The 19,330-nt window shown below is 40.8% G+C and overlaps 1 protein-coding gene across 5 annotated transcripts; it reads right to left on the bottom strand.

Moving 5' to 3' along the window:
- Positions 1-1,651: 1,651 nt before the first annotated feature.
- Positions 1,652-18,007, bottom strand: LOC112267150 (transcription factor AP-2 gamma). 5 transcript variants are annotated; one of them, XM_024445303.1, is made up of 8 exons: positions 17,933-18,007; positions 13,537-13,986; positions 13,276-13,327; positions 11,167-11,250; positions 9,931-10,153; positions 6,032-6,150; positions 4,425-4,566; positions 1,652-3,404 (listed from the first exon to the last, which is right to left on the bottom strand). In XM_024445303.1, the coding sequence occupies exons 1-8, from the start codon at positions 17,960-17,962 to the stop codon at positions 3,110-3,112; spliced, it is 1,395 nt and encodes a 464-aa protein (XP_024301071.1). In that variant the 5' UTR covers positions 17,963-18,007; the 3' UTR covers positions 1,652-3,109. The 5 variants fall into 5 exon arrangements, with proteins under 5 accessions (XP_024301071.1, XP_024301052.1, XP_024301061.1 ...); XM_024445284.2 differs by lacking the exon at positions 17,933-18,007 and adding an exon at positions 15,185-15,612; XM_024445293.2 differs by lacking the exon at positions 17,933-18,007 and adding an exon at positions 15,185-15,612 and having other exon boundaries at positions 11,179-11,250.
- Positions 18,008-19,330: the final 1,323 nt, after the last annotated feature.

Here is a 19,330-nt window from a genome sequence, read left to right as displayed (position 1 = left end):
CGACCTATATAGAAAGGTCATCGAGTCACAGCTTACATAAAATATGTTTATCACTCAATGAATTGAACATTTACAACTAGCTTTGGGCATCTAAATATATATTTTAGCTCATCAATTATGTTTGGGTGAGAAGACGAATATTAGATTCAGGTACAGGTACATGTAACAGGTCCAAACCTGCTTCACATATAAACCGTCCTATGTTGACTTGAAAATGAGTGAATGGGTGCGTCACTTTAACCATAGAGGGATAAAATATGGCCAATGCAAATGAAGATCTAGTTGTGATGAATGGGGGGGGGGAATAAACTTTTAAATGTTCCATGAACACTCTAAAGAGTTTTTTTCCTCATCAGCAGTCACAAATACAGGATCATTCAGCTTTTGTTGAACATTGCACATGTCGTAAAGGAGTGAAACCTGTCATTAACCTGGAAGGCACAGAATGTTAATGGTAATTCAGAACCCACAGCCGTCTCAAACATCATAACATTCTGAGCATGTGACAGTAAACCCACAAAACTCCAACATCCACTGAGGGCGGCATTCAAAAGAGCAAATGGTTACCTACTGTAGCTAATAACTAGCTTGCGGCTAAAGCTGATAACAAAAAGCAACACCTGGCAGTAGACAAACATTAACGCTAGCCTGAGAGAGGGAAGAAAAGAAAGAACCTGTGATCAATGCCATTGAGGCAAGGAAATGTTGCCGCAACCGTGCTAGATTGGTCATCAAAGACAATTGAAGCAGTTCCCCTGTCTCAGCTTTCAACCCCCCTGGAGAAGAACATGTATAAATGTAACTGAAGGCAGTTACAGACAACTGCTAGAGAGCGCTATAAGCCATAGCGAGACTGACAGGTCAAACAGGTTCTAAGGGAGAGGCCCCTACTTGTTGGGCTGCTAGGCATGACATGAGTCAAACAGCTTCTATTTATCCAACTAGGCACTTTGTTACACTCCAAACAACACTGTAAGACACAGGGTAGTAAAATAGATATGCTAAAAGTAGGTCAGTGGTAACACATTTCAATGAGGCATGGGATAGCCTAGATAGGAGGTATGTTGTAGGCTTCCTACATGTGTGTCACATAAGTGAGACATACTCTGAAATCTGAGTCAAGTGTCTAATATGCATAATGGTATGACACATTTTGTTTAAAATGGAGGCAGGGATTTGTGCTGTGAGAGTTTCTGTGATCCGTGTAAACAAAGACTTGCCATATGATTCAGTGGGGATGGGTAAGTGATGATTAAGCGGCCTTGCTCAAGAGTCAACACATTGAGCACCATAGCACTTTTGTTTTTTTCCTCGCAGATCAAAATCGTCACCTACTGTGAAACATCCAACATTCTCGTCCATTTGTCAGTGTGTTATATGCTAAAGTAGAGATAAGCTTTTATTGGGCAACACACAAAAACACCTGTTCCCAAGATGGGCATATAAATGTAAAAAGGGGAACAAAAAAATACGAACACAAAATAAATCTTTAGGGAGACAAACAAGTATGTGTGTTGTGCACCAAATGGTTAACTAAGTGAAAACATCAACTAGAACTGTTTTGTTCTCACATGTTGCCTTTTTGTACCATCCTCATGCACCAAGCAACATCGCTTATTTGTGTAGCTAAGTTACATAATGATGCCCATTGTTCCCATTCTTTTTACCATTTATTTATAGGAAAATCTTCACGCAAATGCCCATAATTTATGAAACACACAACTGAAAATGTTTTGCCTGTTGGACATTGCTGCTGCTGCGTGCGTGCGTGTGTGTGGCAAAACTCTTGCCCAAATGGGAGAATATCAACAAAGTTGTTATACACAGGGTTGACTTTTTATATTCTTTCCTATAACTTTAAAACAGCTTTACACATATTCAAAAAGCATATCATACCAACTGCCTAACCTCTACTTTTAAAAAACTAACCCATTTTATAAAACTTTAACACATTATAAAAAGTTAAGCCACACACCATAATGATACCATTATTTACATATCCCATTAAATTACAACATAAATTAGAAAATATTTACATTCAAGGTAAAGATAACAGGGGAAATCCTCTGTTTGTAGTTCATTGTCTAATTAAAAACACTATTTTTCAAAAAGAAATATATACATTTTGCATACAGACACACACTCACACAACATAACACATACACTTTTGCTGGTGTTCTGGCTAAAAGAGATAGATGAAAATGGCTGATTATGATTGGATACAGTTAACATCAACATGGAATAGTTTGTACTGAAGGTGAGGGATATCTAATCTGGTCGGGGACTGATTCCTTTTACATTGCAAACTGTAAAAAATACTAAAGGAACCAATGGCCAATATAAGTACTTAAAGACAGGAATACAAGTAACAAAGACCCCATTGTTGTGGCTTTTGTCACAACCCACAAGTAACCATCCCTCATCGAACACTGAATGGCTGCCATTGCAAATCATCTTTAAGGTTTCTGGGGAATGTAGACAAACAAAGAAACAGGCTCTTTTTTTTTTACCAGACCTACGAAAGAAGCTCCCATGAAGAAAGCACAATAACACCGTACCCATTGAAGTCGTTATGAAAACAAGAATGAAGTGGATTTTCTTATCTCCTGTAAAACAACGTCCTTTGGTAAGTCCAATGGGAATTGAGCACCGCGGAAGAGACAGAGGAAATCAGAGGATTTGTCTCCAGACAGAAGAGGAAGGAAAATAGCTGAAAAGAATTTACAACCACAATGACCCATCTTGAATTTATGTCCTATAGGGAAACAACAAAGTCTGTTTTCTGTTCCTTTCCCCATGTCAACAGCGTCTAGGCCCTTTGGCTGTAAGCAGCTTATGCACCTACTATTACAGTAGGCACCAAGGTAGGTTGATCTCGCATTGAAACCAGCCAATGGTAGTAACAACGCAAAAGCAGTGACAAGTCTTTTGAAAAACTCTACTCGTAAAAGAGCACAGGCCATAAGCACAGGAAATCGTAAATTCAACTGTGTGAAAACACAAATGATCTAGAATTGGAATCATATCGACAATTTCGCTACTAAATAGGACGTCAAAATAGTCCAAAGGGGAAAGGGGGGGCTATACAGTCCAATGTGAGAGCATTTCCTCATTTCCTGTGCTTCTCCATTTTGTCGGAGGATTTGCTACCATTGTCGGAGGAGCCCTGCGTGTCGCTGCCAGAGCTCAGGTACATTTTGTCCACCTGTTTGAGGGCCTCGTTTAGGTAGTTCTGGAGGGAGGTCATGGCGGCGCAGATGGCGGGCGAGCCGAATCCGTGGGTGATGAGGCTGAAGTGGGTCAGGCAGCTCTGTATTCCCTGATCGAGGATGGGTGCCGGCCGCGAGTTCCCCAGAGGTGAGCGGTCCTGAGTCAGCAGGTCGGTGAACTCCTTACATATTTGCCTTTTAAAAAGAAAACGATTACAGAAATTAGATAAAGGTAAAGAAATGTACATGACCCAGACATAGACTATTGGATTTATATAGGTATAAGGTGAGGAACTTGTGTGTCGGCTCTGCTTTAAAGACCAAAATTGGCTAAAGAAAATTGTGATAAATAAAAAAGTATACCAGTTTCATTTAAGGACCAAAGAATGTACAGCAGTTTGTACATACAGTTTGCAAAATAATAGGGAGGAGATTTTCCATGGCACAAGGTCTATGAACTGATACACAAAACGAAGTTGAATCCAAAACGACATTGGATTCAAAACTTTGTTTTCAAATTAAATTATTATACAAAATTCTTGCAACCAATAGAAAGTTATATATAAGGGGGATACAACAATCCTAGAACTGCAGATTTTGCTGCAAAGAGACGGAATCATTAGATCACTTTTTTTGGTACTGCTCAAGTGTAGCTTTTTTTGGTCACAGGTTCAGGAATGGCTGAAAAAATTTACTTGGAGCTAACTCTGCAAATAGAACTGCTGGGTGATTTGAAAAGGCATAGTTAATCAATCAATAATATAATAATACTCTTAGCAAAGGTGTTCATCTTCCATTTACAATCCTGTAGAAACAATGAGAATCAAAAGGTTCAGAATTTTTGTGAAACATCACAGCACAGTGGAAAAATATATGGCCAACACACACACGCAAACACACATTTTTTTTTTTTTTTTTTTAAATGACAGAAATTAGATAAAGGAAACGGAATGTACATGACCCAGACATGGACTATTGGATTTATGTCTGGGTGACAATGATTCACTTATATGTGTACACTGTTTCATGTACACACTATGAGATTGGGAGGTCTTAAAAGTAGTGAAGACATCAAGATGTTTTATAAATCAAGAGCAGCTTGAAAACTATTTGAAAAGGTTTTAACCGAGTCCAAAACGTCACATAAGTTCAAAACCCGCAGGGTACATCCCTTAATTTGGAGGAGAGAGAGAGAGAGGGGGGAGGGAGACTCACTTGGCAGCAAGGAGCATGTTCTTGCGCGAGTTGACCTCATTGCGTTCCACATGTGGTCGACCCAGGTAATCAGCGATGGCCTTTGCCGGAAACTCTGCCTCACATACGTAGCCAAAATCCCTTGCCAAGTGAAGGGCTTCACCTATAAAGACAAACACACAAGTGTTGCACACACATAAAACACACAAACAAACACACACAAAATACAAAAAACGTATCTAAGAGACAAGTGTGAATGTGGTCTTGCTGACATCCCACATCCCACAGGGGCAGTATATGTAGAAAGGGGAACATTGAAGTGGTGCAACGTAAAAAAGAATCAGTTGCGCTCAGTCTCTTGGCTCGGGGGAAGCTGTGCCACTGAGATGAATATATCCCATCTTCAGGGGTGACTTCCTGCATGGTCTTTAATGGGCTTATGTGGCTAACTGCACCCGGACGGCCTGTAGCACCAAACAGAGGCACTTATTGATAGACACACAGATCACTTGGGGAATGTAGCTATTCAGAAACATTAGGCTTTAAGGTCAGTTAACCCCACTGGCAAGTCAAACACGTTATAACAAGCCTTAATTCAGACTTTGAAGGTCTCTAAATAACACTGGCCCCGAGTCATTCTCCTGCACCGAACTGTCACTCCATTTATAGTGAGTAGAGTTTATATGGGAGAAAAAAATGAAATTACACGTGGCTTCGGGCGGCTAGGCACACAGCTATGCATCATTGCTTAGACATTATCTAGCCGAGGTAAGACTGACGAAAGCGTCAAAGACGGAATTTAATGAAAAAGTAGACAGAGGTGACTATCCAGCCTAAAAACAATGATCTAAACAAGAAAAACCTTCATGAAATACTTCGCCCTGAAAATTATTTGAGGAGATGGGTATTTTACATCTTTCAAGAGTTGTGTGATTTGAAAGACAGGAAGGTTACACGCTACATGTTTCTTTGTCCTTTGGTCACATGTACTGTATTAGATAATGCCACAGCTGTAATAGAAAGGGTTGGACTCTGTGAAGTTGTGTTTCAGGGCTATTCTCTTACTCTACTGGTCTTGGCCAGCTGCTTGGTAACCTCAAAATGTCACCAAGACAGTCCAGGTGGATAATGTCAAAGCTTCCTTGATTTTTAAAAGGCAGTTAAATGTAGTGAAAGACAAAATCAAACATCAGCTAAGTCACTGCCATTTTGACCAAAAATGAGGAAATTACAAGACAAAGACCAGCCACAGCTACTATTGAAGCCAAGTTCCAGTAACTTTTATACAGCCAATATTATAATAATTTAGGTAATCATGTCACAGTAACGGAATCGCAGCGTTTAGGTTAACCATATAAATATAATGAATAGATGGTACAACACCAGTGGAAGTGGTGTAAACAAAATGACCATCTCTGATGGGATGACTACAAAAACATCCAAATGATATGTTGTTTATCACATCTCTGTATATGTGCAACAATTAATTCAATTGGCTCTCCATTTTGGACGAGCCAACTTGTTCAAGGAGTAAAGATGGAGACGAGTTCTATGCATTGTATTTCTATGATGTCATATATGTTTTTGGCTCATTAACCACAGTTTTAAATACGAAGAGGGCAGCATACCTTCTACCAGTGCAGTTAGCAGGGTGACATTAGCAGCCTTCCTCCTTCCAGCGGGCAGGTTGAGCCCAATCTTGTCCAACTTCTCTCTCAATGACCGGCCACCATTTTTAGACTTGGCTCTGTTGGAAAAATAAGGACAAATACAGTTAGTGTCATCATCGTTACTTGACAAATGTCTGCTTTCATATGAACAAGGCCACATTGGGGTCATTTAATGTGTAGAAATGTCTGAATTCATAACGGTCATACAGTCCCTCCAACTGAAGAATATAGCATATTCCATTCTATAGGCTATTTGTGATTAAATGTTTTTTCTACTAATCGAAAAGTAAGCATCAATAAGTGATGTTGTAAGGGCTGTCACCCAAACTTCAGACTTCCTACTACATTGAGAAAACCTAGCAGCAAAAGTCTCCCCCATCCCTGAAGGAGACCTCATCATTCACTTTTGAAAACAAATAAATCATATGAAAAAGTGCCATCCTAACCTAAAAAAAAAAACCACTATGACACAAATCAAATTTTATTGGTCACACACACATGGTTAGCAGATGTTATTGCGAGTGTAGCGAAATGCAACTTCACAACAACTACCTAACACACAAATCTAAGTAAAGGAATGGAATAAGAATATATACATATAAATACATGGATGAGCAATGACAGAGTGGCATAGGCAAGATGCAATAGATTTTTATAGGTATAAAATACAGTATATACATATGAGATGAGTGATGCAAGATATGTAAATATTATTAAAGTGGAATTATTAAAGTGACTAGTGATCCATTTATTAAAAGTGGCCAATGACTTCAAGTCTGTATGTAGGCAGTGTGTTAGTGATGGCTGTTTAACAGTCTGATGGCCTTGAGATAGAAGCTGTTTTTCAGTCTCTCGGTCCCAGCTTTGATGCACCTGTACCGACCTCACCTTCTGGATGGTAGCGGGGTGAACAGACAGTGGCTCGGGTGGTTGATGTCCTTGATGATCTTTTTGGCCTTCCTGTGACATCGGGTGCTGTAGGTGTCCTGGAGGACAGGTAGTTAGTGATGCGTTGTGCAGACTGCACCACCCTCTGGAGAGCCTTACAGTTGTGGCCGGTGCAGTTTCAATACCAGGCGGTGATACAGCCTGACAGGATGCTCTCAATAGTGCATCTGTAAAAGTTTGTGAGGGTTTTAGGTGACAAGCCACATTTCTTCAGCCTCTGAGGCGCTGTTCCGCCTTCTTCACCACACTGTCTGTGTGGTTGGACAATTTCAGTTTGTCCGTGATGTGTCCGCCGAGGAACTTAAAACTTTCCACCTTCTCCACTGCTGTCCCGTCGATGTGGATAGGGGGGTGCTCCCTCTGCTGTTTCCTGAAGTCCACGATCATCTCCTTTGTTTTGTTGACGTTGAGTGAGAGGTTGTTTTTCTGACACCACACTCTGAGTGCCCTCACCTCCTCCCTGAAGGCTGTCTCATCGTTGTTGGTAATCAAGCCTACTACTGTTGTGTTGTCTGCAAATTTGATGATTGAGTTGGAGGCGTGCATGGCCACGCAGTCATGAGTGAACAGGGAGTACAGGAGGGGGCTGAGCACGCGTCATTGTGGGGCCCCAGTGTTGAGGATCAGCGAAGTGGAGATGTTATTTCCTACCTTCACCACCTGGGGGCGGCCCGTCAGGAAGTCCAGGACCCAATTGCACAGGGTGGGGTTGAGACCCAGGGTCTCAAGCTTAATGATGAGCTTGGAGGGTACTCTGGTGTTGAATGCTGAGCTGTAGTCAATGAACAGCATTCTAACATAGGTATTCTTCTTGTCCAGATGGGACAGGGCTGTGTGCAGTGTGATGGCGATTGCACTGTCTGTGGATCTATTGGGATGGTAAGCAAATTGAAGTGGGTCAGGTAAGGTGGAGGTGATATGATCCTTGACTAGTCTCTCAAAGCACTTCATGACGACAGAAGTGAGTGCTAAGGGTCGATAGTTATTTTTTTTACCTTTGCCTTCTTGGGTAGAGGAACAATGGTGGCCATCTTGAAGCATGTGGGGACAGCAGACTGGGATAGGGAGACATTGAATATGTCCGTAAACACACCAGCCAGCTGGTCTGCGCATGCTCTGAGGACGCGGCTAGGGATGCCGTCTAGGCCGGCAGCCTTGCGAGGGTAAATGTCTCACTCACGTCGGCCACAGAGAAGGAGAGCCCACAGTCCTTGGTTGCGGGCCGCGTCGGTGGCACTGTATTATCCTCAAAGTTGGAAAAAGTGTTTAGTTTGTCTGGAAGCAAGATGTCGGTGTCCGTGACGTGGCTGGTTTTCCTTTTGTAGTCCGTGATTGGTCTGTAGACCCTGCCACATACGTTTCGTGTCTGAGCCATTGAATTGTGACTCCACTTTGTCCTTATACAGACATTTCGATGGTTTGATTGCCTTGCAGAGGGAATAACTATACTGTTTGGATTCGGAAATATTCCAGTCAAATTATGTTTCTCCCGCCCTAAGAACATAGAAGGGAAATCACACACACACACACACTAAAATTCCCCACTCGCTGTAGCCAATTCAGTTTTCCGCATGACTGAGTGGCAGGCTTCACTCCCTCCGTGACGGGTGAGAGACAGTGTCTTTGGGGAGGCGTGTGTGTAACTGCCCCGCTCCCTCCACACCCTCGCCTATCGCTTCATGACCTAGTTAACTGTGTGTGTGTGTGTGTGTGTGTGTGTGTGTGTGTGTGTGTGTGTGTGTGTGTGTGTGTGTGTGTGTGTGTGTGTGTGTGTGTGTGTGTGTGTGTGTGTGTGTGTGTGTGTGTGTGTGTGTGTGTGTGTGTGTGTGTGTGTGGCACTGGCGGGGTCACATTGAAGTTTAAAAAAACTTGCATTCCCAGCAAAAATAGGCAGGAGCGAACCCCTAGTCCCTCAACAGACTGCCTGCTGATATATGGGGCACAAGGTCAACCGCTCAGCAGCAATTAAAACAGCCCTATAGCCCCACCCCCTGAACTCATAGACAAACACACCAACACACAAACACACTCTATCTATCATACTGGTGCCAACTACTCTGATGTAACATATCCCCAAAGCGAAGTACCCGGAATTGCAGAGCACGTACAAAGGTAGTCACGGTGCTTCCACACAAACAATGAAGTCGAACAGCGACACATCTGCTTTTAGAGAATCACTAAACTTTCCTAAATGAATGTCTGTCCATGAACCAGGTATGAACTTTTCACAGTATAGACCTACACTCTTATATAAAAAGGTTCCAAAAGGGTTCTTCGGCGGTCCCCATTGGCGGACCCTTTTTGGTTCTAGGTAAAACCATTTTAAAACAGTTCTACTTGGAGCCAAAAGGGTTCTACCTGGAACCAACAAAGGTTCTTCAAAGGCTTCTCCAATGGGGGCAGCCGAAGAACCCTTTTAGGTTCGCGATAGCAACTTCTTTGCTAAGAGCGTACAACTAAATATAGGCCGACAATCTTTTACTCGTTTAGTATCCAGCAACCGGAAGTGGCTCACTAACAATAGCTGTAAAACAGGAGCAACATCAGAGTACACTGAGAAACGTATTGTATGCACATCTCTCTGTGATCTCCTAACTACATCACATCAGCTGTACCACAATCACTGATCCTTTGAGCTGCTGTGAACCATATTTTAACGGACTAGATATTGGCCATTGTTCACAATTACACCTAATAAAACAATAAAAAAAACGGCAACACCTGCCGGTATAATGCATTATGATGCAGTTATAATGTATTTGTTTATTTAACCCTTCAGGCTAAAACTAAAAACTTAAAGCCGTATAGCGTATTATGATGATGTTGTAATGCTTTGCAATACATGTTTAACACCCCTTATAATGTCTCAGAACCATCTCACAATGGATTGACGTTGTGCGAATACTGACCTGCGCAGGACTCCCCCCAGCAGGGAGGCATTGAGGCATTCGGGAGGGGACAGACGCCGCTGCACCTCAGCCACAGTCACCTTGTACTTGGAGGTGGAGCTGAGAAGCGAGAGGCGTCCGGGCACTGAGCAGAACACCTCGGTGGGGTTGGAAACCATGCCTAGCAGGGACTCCTTCTGGAAGGGCAGACCCAGTGAGTTGCTCTTGGGGAGAGACATGGGGCCTGGGGAAGGGGTGGAGAGAGTGGAGTGGTTAGTATGAGTGTAGGTTAATATAGATGTGAAGAGAAATGATAATGAGAGTAGGATTAGTAAAAGTAAGAGTAAAAGTTGGAGTATCAAGGTAAATGTATCTGTATTGTCCCATTGGGAATTTTGCTTTGCAGCGAGGACAGACGGACACTAGACAACATTATTGGACTTTCTGGAGTTTGTGCTACATTGTAAAAATGTTCTCGGAGAAGAGACTGTTTCTTTGAGAAATTCAGGTTGAGTCATCAAGACTGGCTGCGTCTGCCGACAGTTGTAAATCTTATCCAGACTGTTTGTAACCTCCAAACACTGCAGCTTGGATTCCAACTTTAACATGCTTTTCCTTATAATAAACTATGAAATTTAACACCATCATAATGATTTGTAAAAAATCAGGGTGACTGAACTGTTACACGTAAACAACAAACATGTTTACTTTGTGGAAGCCAAAACGTAGACCCTAAGTAGCCATTAACTAGATAACGATAATTCCTGCGGTGTCACAGCTAAAAGTCCCCTCATTCCTACCACCCACTGACATGACATCCACCACTACTCCATACTTCTTCACAGAGGGAAGATTGCTATTGCATACTCCTCACCTCCTCTCTCCTTGTCTCCTTCTCAAAACCCATTGGATGAGAACGCCAGAGTATCCTCCCCTCTGACCTTCTCCTCCAATGGGTTTTGAGAAGGAGACAAGGAGAGAGAAGGTGAGGAGTATGCAATTGAAATCTTCCCAATTAATCCCTTCTCCCTGCCTTGCCTATCTGAAGAATTATATACAGAAACAGGGCCTATATTAGACGGCCATTTTGGATTAAACGTTTAAGGGTCTGTAGCTACTTCTAATTGAGTGGCTAAAAATAACCTAATCTAAAGACTTGTCCAACTGGCAAACTGGGTGGTCATTTTGGGTCAAAAGTTCAAGGGTCAAACTAAACAAGTCACACCCAGACAAACATACAAAGTACACTACATATACCTTCGTCCTCACCAGCAAGAATGCCCCCCTCATAATAAGTCCTCTGTAAGCGATCAAAGTTCCTGCCCCCTCGTAGTCCTAGTACTGAGAGAAGAATCACAAAAGGGGGGCAAAATTATGATTTAGAGCTCATCTATTGGATGAACAGCTAAGAGGGAAGTTTTGCTTTCACCGTTTACAATAATGTACAGTAGTAGGCTGTAGGCTACCTACAGTCTGCCCTTGAGTGTAAGGCCAATAAAGTGAGCCATTGCACATTTTAATGACAACTATTTTTTTTAATCATACAACTTGTTACCTCCTTAATACTGTATGCTTGATCAGATGATCGTATTGATTCAAATCTAAAAATCAACAATGTCCACCAATGTAATGTGTGTCTCTAATCCAAAATGCCTGCAACTGAGAAAAATACATATGTATGCAAAATGAGGCATTAGGAGCATTTAGGTAGCTTTAAAACAAACGGTTATAGCTGGGTTAAATATCATATTCAAGCTTTCTACTGCCTAGATGGCCATCAGAATCCTTTGTCTAAAAACATAAATAAATACTTGAGCATGCACATTAGGCTATTTTATATCATATTAACTATACATATGTTCACATGCTTCATCCTGTGGAGCAAGCAGTTTAGCATTATACACGTAGGCTTTACTACAGAAAAGACAACATCAACTACTCTTTACCATTCTTGCCAATGTTGCTAAGGACATGTCATTCACACTACTAACTGTAGCCACCCACCATACCACAACAATGTTATCTATCATTACAGTTCTTGAACCTATATATCTACAGTAATGTTGTTTTAACAAACCTATAATACATTTACTACTCGTATGATCCGTTCAATATCGACATACATCTATAAATTCGTTGAGTTACAAAAGTGGTGCAGGATTTCAAATCAATGCACAACATGGCCTTCTTCTGAGTGAAAGACTGTTGAAGGAAGGCGCAATAGATGACACTCTGAATCCTCCTCATTCAAAACATTTCATGCCCCAACAAATGACTGAATTGCAAGTAGGACACCACACCCCAGCGAAAGCTGGTTTCGCAGAAAGTCAGCCAGCGAGTCTCGAGAAGAGCAATCCATTGGGCGGCTTTTAACTGGAATTCAAAAGGAGTCGAATGCACTGGCGTAGGCCTCTAAAGACCCACCCTCCCTCTCTTTCTCTCTCCCCCTCTCTCCCTCCCTCTCTTTCTCTCTCCCCCTCCCTCCCTCTCTTTCTCCCCCCCTCTCTCCCCCTCTCTCCCCCTCCCTCCCTTTCTCTCTCCCCCTCCCTTTCTCTCTCCCCCTCTCTCCCCCTCCCTCCCTCCCCCTCCCTCTCTTTCTCTTTCCCCCTCCCTCCCCGCCCTCTTTCTTTCCCTCCCTCCCTCCCCCCCCCCCTCCCTCCCTCCCTCCCTCCCTCCCTCCCTCCCTCCCTCCCTCCCTCCCTCCCTCCCTCCCTCCCTCTCTCTCTCCCTCTCTTTCTCCCTCTCTTTCTCTCTCCCCCTCCCTCCCTCTCTTTCTCTCTCCCCCTCTCTCCCCCTCTCTCCCCAGTCAATACAGGATTTCAAGGATTGCACAATGTCCTCACAGTTACATCTTGTCAGCTATAGCCTGCTATTTTGAAAAGGTTATTTTTACCGGTGCTCTATTCAAACGACCTCAGCACGAGAACACATAGAGGATCAAACTAGGCTTAGTTAAGTGCACCTCGTGACTACGGGGGATTATCAATGTATGTACGAACAAGTACAGCGAAAAGCCTTTCCCATTCCGATTTTTTATAATCAAATGCAAAGACATCACTGTACAAATAATTGCAAAATATTTGTTGAAGAAGATTTTTCCAGGTATGTACTTAGTAACAAGCAATTTCAGGGATGGAGTTCATGGAAATAGCACTCAATGTTTCTCTATTGCATCCTTGTTACCTGTTGCACACCAATGCCGAACTGCACACGCAGTGCCTTATACACCAAGCATGTCTATCTCACAAACCAGTAAGTGTATTGTCTTGAAGTGGTAAAAGCATTTTCACCATTTTATCAATGAGTTTAATAAATGAGTTAATATACAGTAGTAAAGTAGCTATGTGGAAAGTAAAATAAACTCACCTTTTTTGATGACCGTCTGATCTGCCATTATAATACTGTGATCATCTACATGCTGAAAAAAAAACAAGTTTAATATAAGTGATGTTATGGTCATTCTTACAAGGAAGTTCATTATGAAATATGCCATTTCCATTCCATCCATTACATGACACCATAATAAAAAGCCATGCCTTTGTTGCATGCCTATATGTTTTTATTGTTTTAGATGTCATGCTTCTTTCAATTTAAAGTCAGCAACAAAATCACAATGAAATCACTCACTTGAACATCATCGAGGCCATGGCCCATTTCGTGCAGTCCTATATTATCACCAATGACGGATGACTCAATGCTATGAGCGTGAGGCGGTAGCAGTTCCGGCCGTCGGAAACCTTCTCTCCTCAAGGCGGACGAGCCGCCTTCCAGGCCCAGAATCTGACTAGCGAGTCCGCTTCGCGAATGGGGTCCTTCTTGACCCTGTCTCCCCGGCCATGATTGTTGCTGGTTCGACGACTGGTGTATGGAGTTGATGTTGAAAGGGTCGCCGAGGTGCGAGTAGGGGTCACTGGACTGGGGGTATGATATAGGCTGGTAGGGAGGTGGAAAATACGGGGGTTGGAAGTCTGAGTTGGCCGAGTGGGAGAGAGACGGTGACGGGCTGTAAAGGTGCTGGCTCACTGCGGGGAGGTGAGGTAACCGGGGGTTCCCATTGCTACTCCCGTCGTGCCTTTCCTGGGAACAGAGAGACTTTCGTTAAGGTTGACAATGATATTAAGATAAATTAAGATAAAATGTTGTGCCCCTTGTCAATCAACCAAATTCATAGTGAATCAACAATCGTCGACAAAATTTGAAATAACAACTGTGTTGACAGCTAGGCCTGACATCGAGATTTATTTTTCACCATCCTTTAGGAATGCATGGTCTATATAGTGAAATGTTTTAAACAGTCATGCCTAGTCTCACATTTAGTGGGCGAAATAAGGCACATTTTTTATTTTATTGCAGTACTCAATTTCTGGAGATCAGCCTATTTTTCAGAAAAAAATAGGCAATATGTGGTTTTAGTATTCAAAGTAGCCTAATAATACATATTTTGTTAAACTGAAAAACTTTCTGATAGTTTATGCAATCTATGTGGACTGTTGAGATATTGTTGTCACCATGGTCAGCTCTCAATAGACACACAGGAGGGAACTATTTTACTACCCATGTGGGCCTATAATAATAATAACAATAATAATAACAATAATAATTTTGTAATTTTTGTTTTAATTATTTACAATAACCTGATTTAGGCCTAGCTCAGAGAAATAAACCTAAATAAATCAAAAAGCTTTCCACTTTCATTAAAATCCCACTCGTGTAACAAAAAAAAAGTACTTTACAATCCATATAGACTCATCTAAAAGTGATTTACTGAAATCAAAACTACATGGCGTCAGTCGCCAATGCATTAGTCGAGGAGATTCTGCGGATAGAGTCAAACGCCCATCGAGATTAGCCTATAGACATCTAATAATGTTGCATATTTAAAAACATATTGACAATGCAAAGAAACCAGAAAACCAAACATGGGTGCCCTAATGCACTTGAACTTGCATTTAATATGAATTCCATAAAAGCAAATAGTGACAACGAAAATAGCATAAACCGACCACCGATCTGTCTTATTCCAAATGCTTTATCATTTAAAAAATGTTCCATCAAAATCATTTTCATTCTGTAAAGCTTTTATCAAGTCTGCCTAAAAGCTATTGTCGCGCAAAAAAAGATCCATAAAATTGGCTACCAATTTCAGATGCGATGGTGTGATGGAGCGCATGAGGGCCACAACATTTTCATAAAATGTTTTTTTCATAAATCCTAGCCTTGTTGAAACGCAGGCCTAATGCCGTGCGGTTTGTCTATGTGTATATCTAGAATTTACCTCGCAGTCGTCCTCGTACTTCACGTTATCTGCTAGTTTCCACAGCATAGTTTCTGACAGGCAAAATTTTACACCAAGAAGGTTGACCAGGTAAATTGATGGTTTTCTACGAGTTAATCCAGGTAGGAAATGAAGTAATACTGTACTTCCTAGAAATCATGAATCAACTTCTTCAACTCGAGAGGGCGGCGGTTCCTTGAAGCGCACTGACGTTTGAGCGTGATTCGGGCGGCTATCAACGTAGGTCTCAACAGCAACTGAGTGAAAACGGTTGTCAAGCAAGTTCCCTTTCCATCCCAACGACTCAGTAAGCAGTTCTTCAGTGAATATGGGAAGAAGCGCTGAATAAGAAACTTGACTCCCTCTGACGGACAAAGTGATGATGTTCAAACCTTTTCTCCTTACTGAACCCGCTCGGAAAGCATGTGTACTAAATTTGCACAGGTTAGATATTTTTAGGGGGCGTGCCTTTGTCATGATGTCATCTTGAATATGGCAGAATAAAAGTTTGCTGATTGGTTGTTATCGGTTATTATTGGAGCCAATCATATTGCTGTCCGTCTGCAGTTGCTCGCATGACACAGATATTATAGGATTATACTTCCGATAACCTTACTGTAGTTTAATTAATTAAATAATAATAATAATAACAGGCCTACTTTATTATTATTCTCTTATTATTGGTAATTGTGTCTGAATAACTAAATGTATTAATATTATAGTTGGAAAACTTGCTTTAAAAAGTGATAACAATTATAGCCTATGAATGTAATCGAAAATCTATGTATTTTTGGCCATGTTAAGCAATACGATAATCAATGCAATGAGCACATTTGCAAAACAATAGCCTATACGAAAATCAATGTAAAACATTATGCGCGTATACTTCAATGCGATCCACGCCAATAACATTGCAGGGCTGTCAAAATGTTGTTACTTTTCTCACTTTATATTCGATGAGACGACAGGCGTTGGATTCACTGGCAAAGCGCACCACCATTGCTTGCCAACAGTCTGAAAAACTAATGAGCATATTTCGCTTAATACATCAAGCTTCAAGGCGCTCATATCAAATATTGCGATTTCCATGCTAAACTTAATTGTTTAAATAATTTACACTTACTTAAACCTACTTACACTTACTTATGCATAGTTGCATTACGGAGCTTCACGTTGTAGTTTGGTGCCTTCACAAACCTCAAAGACCCAAGGCTTAAAAGCATCTTTCTTCTCGAAACCTCTAAGCACGAGGGATTTCAACGAAAAAGTTTAATTAACATTTATGGTGGAGCACTGCAATATCCAAATTAACGGTTCCCTTTGATGTGTTGATATGCATTACTTCAAGCACAAGGATGTTTGTGTTTTAAACACAATAGGCCTACACTTATGCTTGGGATTTTCTTTTAATTGTTAAGTTTCCAATATTATTGTGAAATATAATGAGTCCTAGAGATAGGCTACAGCAGTAACTTAATGGTGTGAATCATTTTCTGTCTGATAATCATTTATATGCATGGGAGAACAATACAGGTGTCTAAATGTATCATCAAGGTTTGGGGAATGCGATTCTTTGCCTGTTGCGCGCATGTGATCATCGTCTCTGGGAAACAATTAAAATTGGGGAACGAAGATCAACTCATCCATGAACGATGCGGTGGCTGTAAGCTGCGTGTGGTTCTTCTGTGCGTGATGTGATATAAACCAGAAATGAATGCTCACTAATTAATGAAGGCATCTTTACATCGCCGTTGTACAGAGTAAACGAGGTTGGACACGCAAGAGGAGCCTTGCCGTTGCGTTGTGAACAGTTTTTATTTTATTAAAAAAATTCAATGACTATCATGTCAAGACCAATTCGTTTAAACAAGGACTATTGATAGAATAGACACTTGTAAAGTAAATCGTTATCCATTAAAGCAATTAGTAATACGTTAGGTGTCACATGGGCCAAGTGGTTTAACGTGAAAACGCGCTTTCGAAATAGAAAAATAAAGAGTTGAATTATGCTAATATTATCTGTCACACTGAAGAAGCTAGTTCGTGTAGGCTATATAGCCTATGTGCAACTAAGAAATTCAGAGACAAATTATCAATTTTGAAGCACATGTGCAATCTCTAAGTAGCCTAACTGAAATGTGTTTTTATAGTATTTTATTATTGAACCATTTATCTAGTGTAGTCTATAATAGTATATGTTATATGGAGCAGATTTGGTCTACTGAGTATTGTGAAAACCAGAATACATAATGTTCTTGAAATGAATAGCACAAGCCAAGTTATCAGAAAACCAGTTGCCAATATGAACTATGAATCTTAGTCGCCGTTGGTCACGTATTTTTAAGTCACACAAGTTATGTGTATAGTGACCAGGTGTATGGCAAATTCAGGCCTAAACCATGTATCTTCTGCAGGATTTCAAATTCCTAAATCGTGAGCACTCGAGGACCACCTTATTTCAATGGATCAACGTTATATGGTCTATTATCACGTTGTGACATCGGCTGGTGTAAAAAGGGCTTTATAAATACATTTGATTGATTGATATGATCATAATTATGGTCTTTAATAATGAATTCAAATAGCATATTTAGCAGCCACTATCAAATACCGCGGAGTAGCCTATTTCAAAGGTGCTAAAACACTATAACCTACAATTAATGAGCTGACTTAGGTCGAAAGATAGACAATGAATAACCCATTAATGTTTTTAAATAACAGAATAAAGCAAAACATGCATTCGCTTACCCGCCAGTCTAGCCTCTCCAGTAAAGACATCTGCAAGGAACGCGGTATAATTCCAGTGATGTGGCTACGAATGAGTGAATTCGCAAGTGGTCAAAATTGCTGATTTCACCTGGTTTTCTTGGAATGCGCATGCGCCCTACATGGTAATACACCTGAGTGAAGGCCTATGCAAATTCCAGTTGTAAACTACTCTGACGCGGTTAGACTTTTCTACATCTCCCTGAAATTGTATTGCTGTTGAATCTACACATTGCAGAGTAAAATCTTACTTATGAAAGTGTATCTTCATCGAATAAATCATTTTGTAAACCATGTGAGGAGCTGTCAATATAGGCTTAGGCCCATTCATTTTCGTTTCTTTCCTTTTCGATCAACTACAGCTCAATTTTCTTATACAATTTACTGTGGGGATTCTTTGAGCCTAAACCACTGGACTAATTTAACCCCGTCTCATATTAACATCACATGTATTGTTTAGACTATCGTAAACGTGTGTAAGGTAGATAGATTCAAATATATATCCTGAAATTGTCGCATTTTCAAAGCCAAATGCCAGAGGATAAGAATAGCCTATAGCGAAATACCTGTCAACTAAACTACTTACTACCTACTACAACACATTGACGCATTCGAATTTTCGTTCAATGAACTGCTGAAGGCTAACAAAAATGCATAGCCTGGCTTTCCTTCAAAGTTTCATTTAAATTGACGAATCACAATGCACATTATCATACGACTAATCATATGCCTATACTGTTTGTATTTATTTTTGCACAATTGCGTTGAAAGAAAATATTTCTCTTGACTGTCAATGTATAAACTATGTACTGTGAAAATGTCGTGAATGAACTCATGAGAATAAATGCATGGCCGCCCTATTTGATTCAGTTTAATCCATCTTTGAGGACTACATGAAGATAGTTATATGTAAAATGCCTAATAATTAAGAAGAAAATACAAGGTACCTTTTTTTTTTTTACAAGGGCATGGGATTTGGGAAGAATGAGAATTAAAGCTCAGAGTATGTAGACAGGCCTTTAGGGCATAGGCTACATCAAATTGAAACGTTGAGGGGCTTTCCTCATAGTCTTTCATCGAAAGAGTAGGCCTACACACAATGTATTTAATTAATTTAACAGAATTCTCCAATGCGACTTTTTCCAGTGGTCATATCCTAAATTAATATAATCTACTTATCCGCAGAGTAGAGTTCCAGAGTTCTACTACTCTAAGTAGATTCTAAGGCAAAGTTACAACTCTGCTGCCATCTTGTGACAGGAATTATTAAAGCCATGACACCTTCGAGTGACTTAAACGACATTTGCAATTTGCGCTCTTTTGGGTTAATTTACACTTTCATGGCCGTGTACTAAAAGTAGGCTAATATAATTGAAATCC

This window comes from Oncorhynchus tshawytscha, linkage group LG02 (genome assembly GCF_018296145.1).
Source record: "Oncorhynchus tshawytscha isolate Ot180627B linkage group LG02, Otsh_v2.0, whole genome shotgun sequence".
NCBI classification, from domain to species: Eukaryota; Metazoa; Chordata; class Actinopteri; order Salmoniformes; family Salmonidae; genus Oncorhynchus; species Oncorhynchus tshawytscha.
This window is presented reverse-complemented; position numbering and strand designations above follow the sequence as displayed.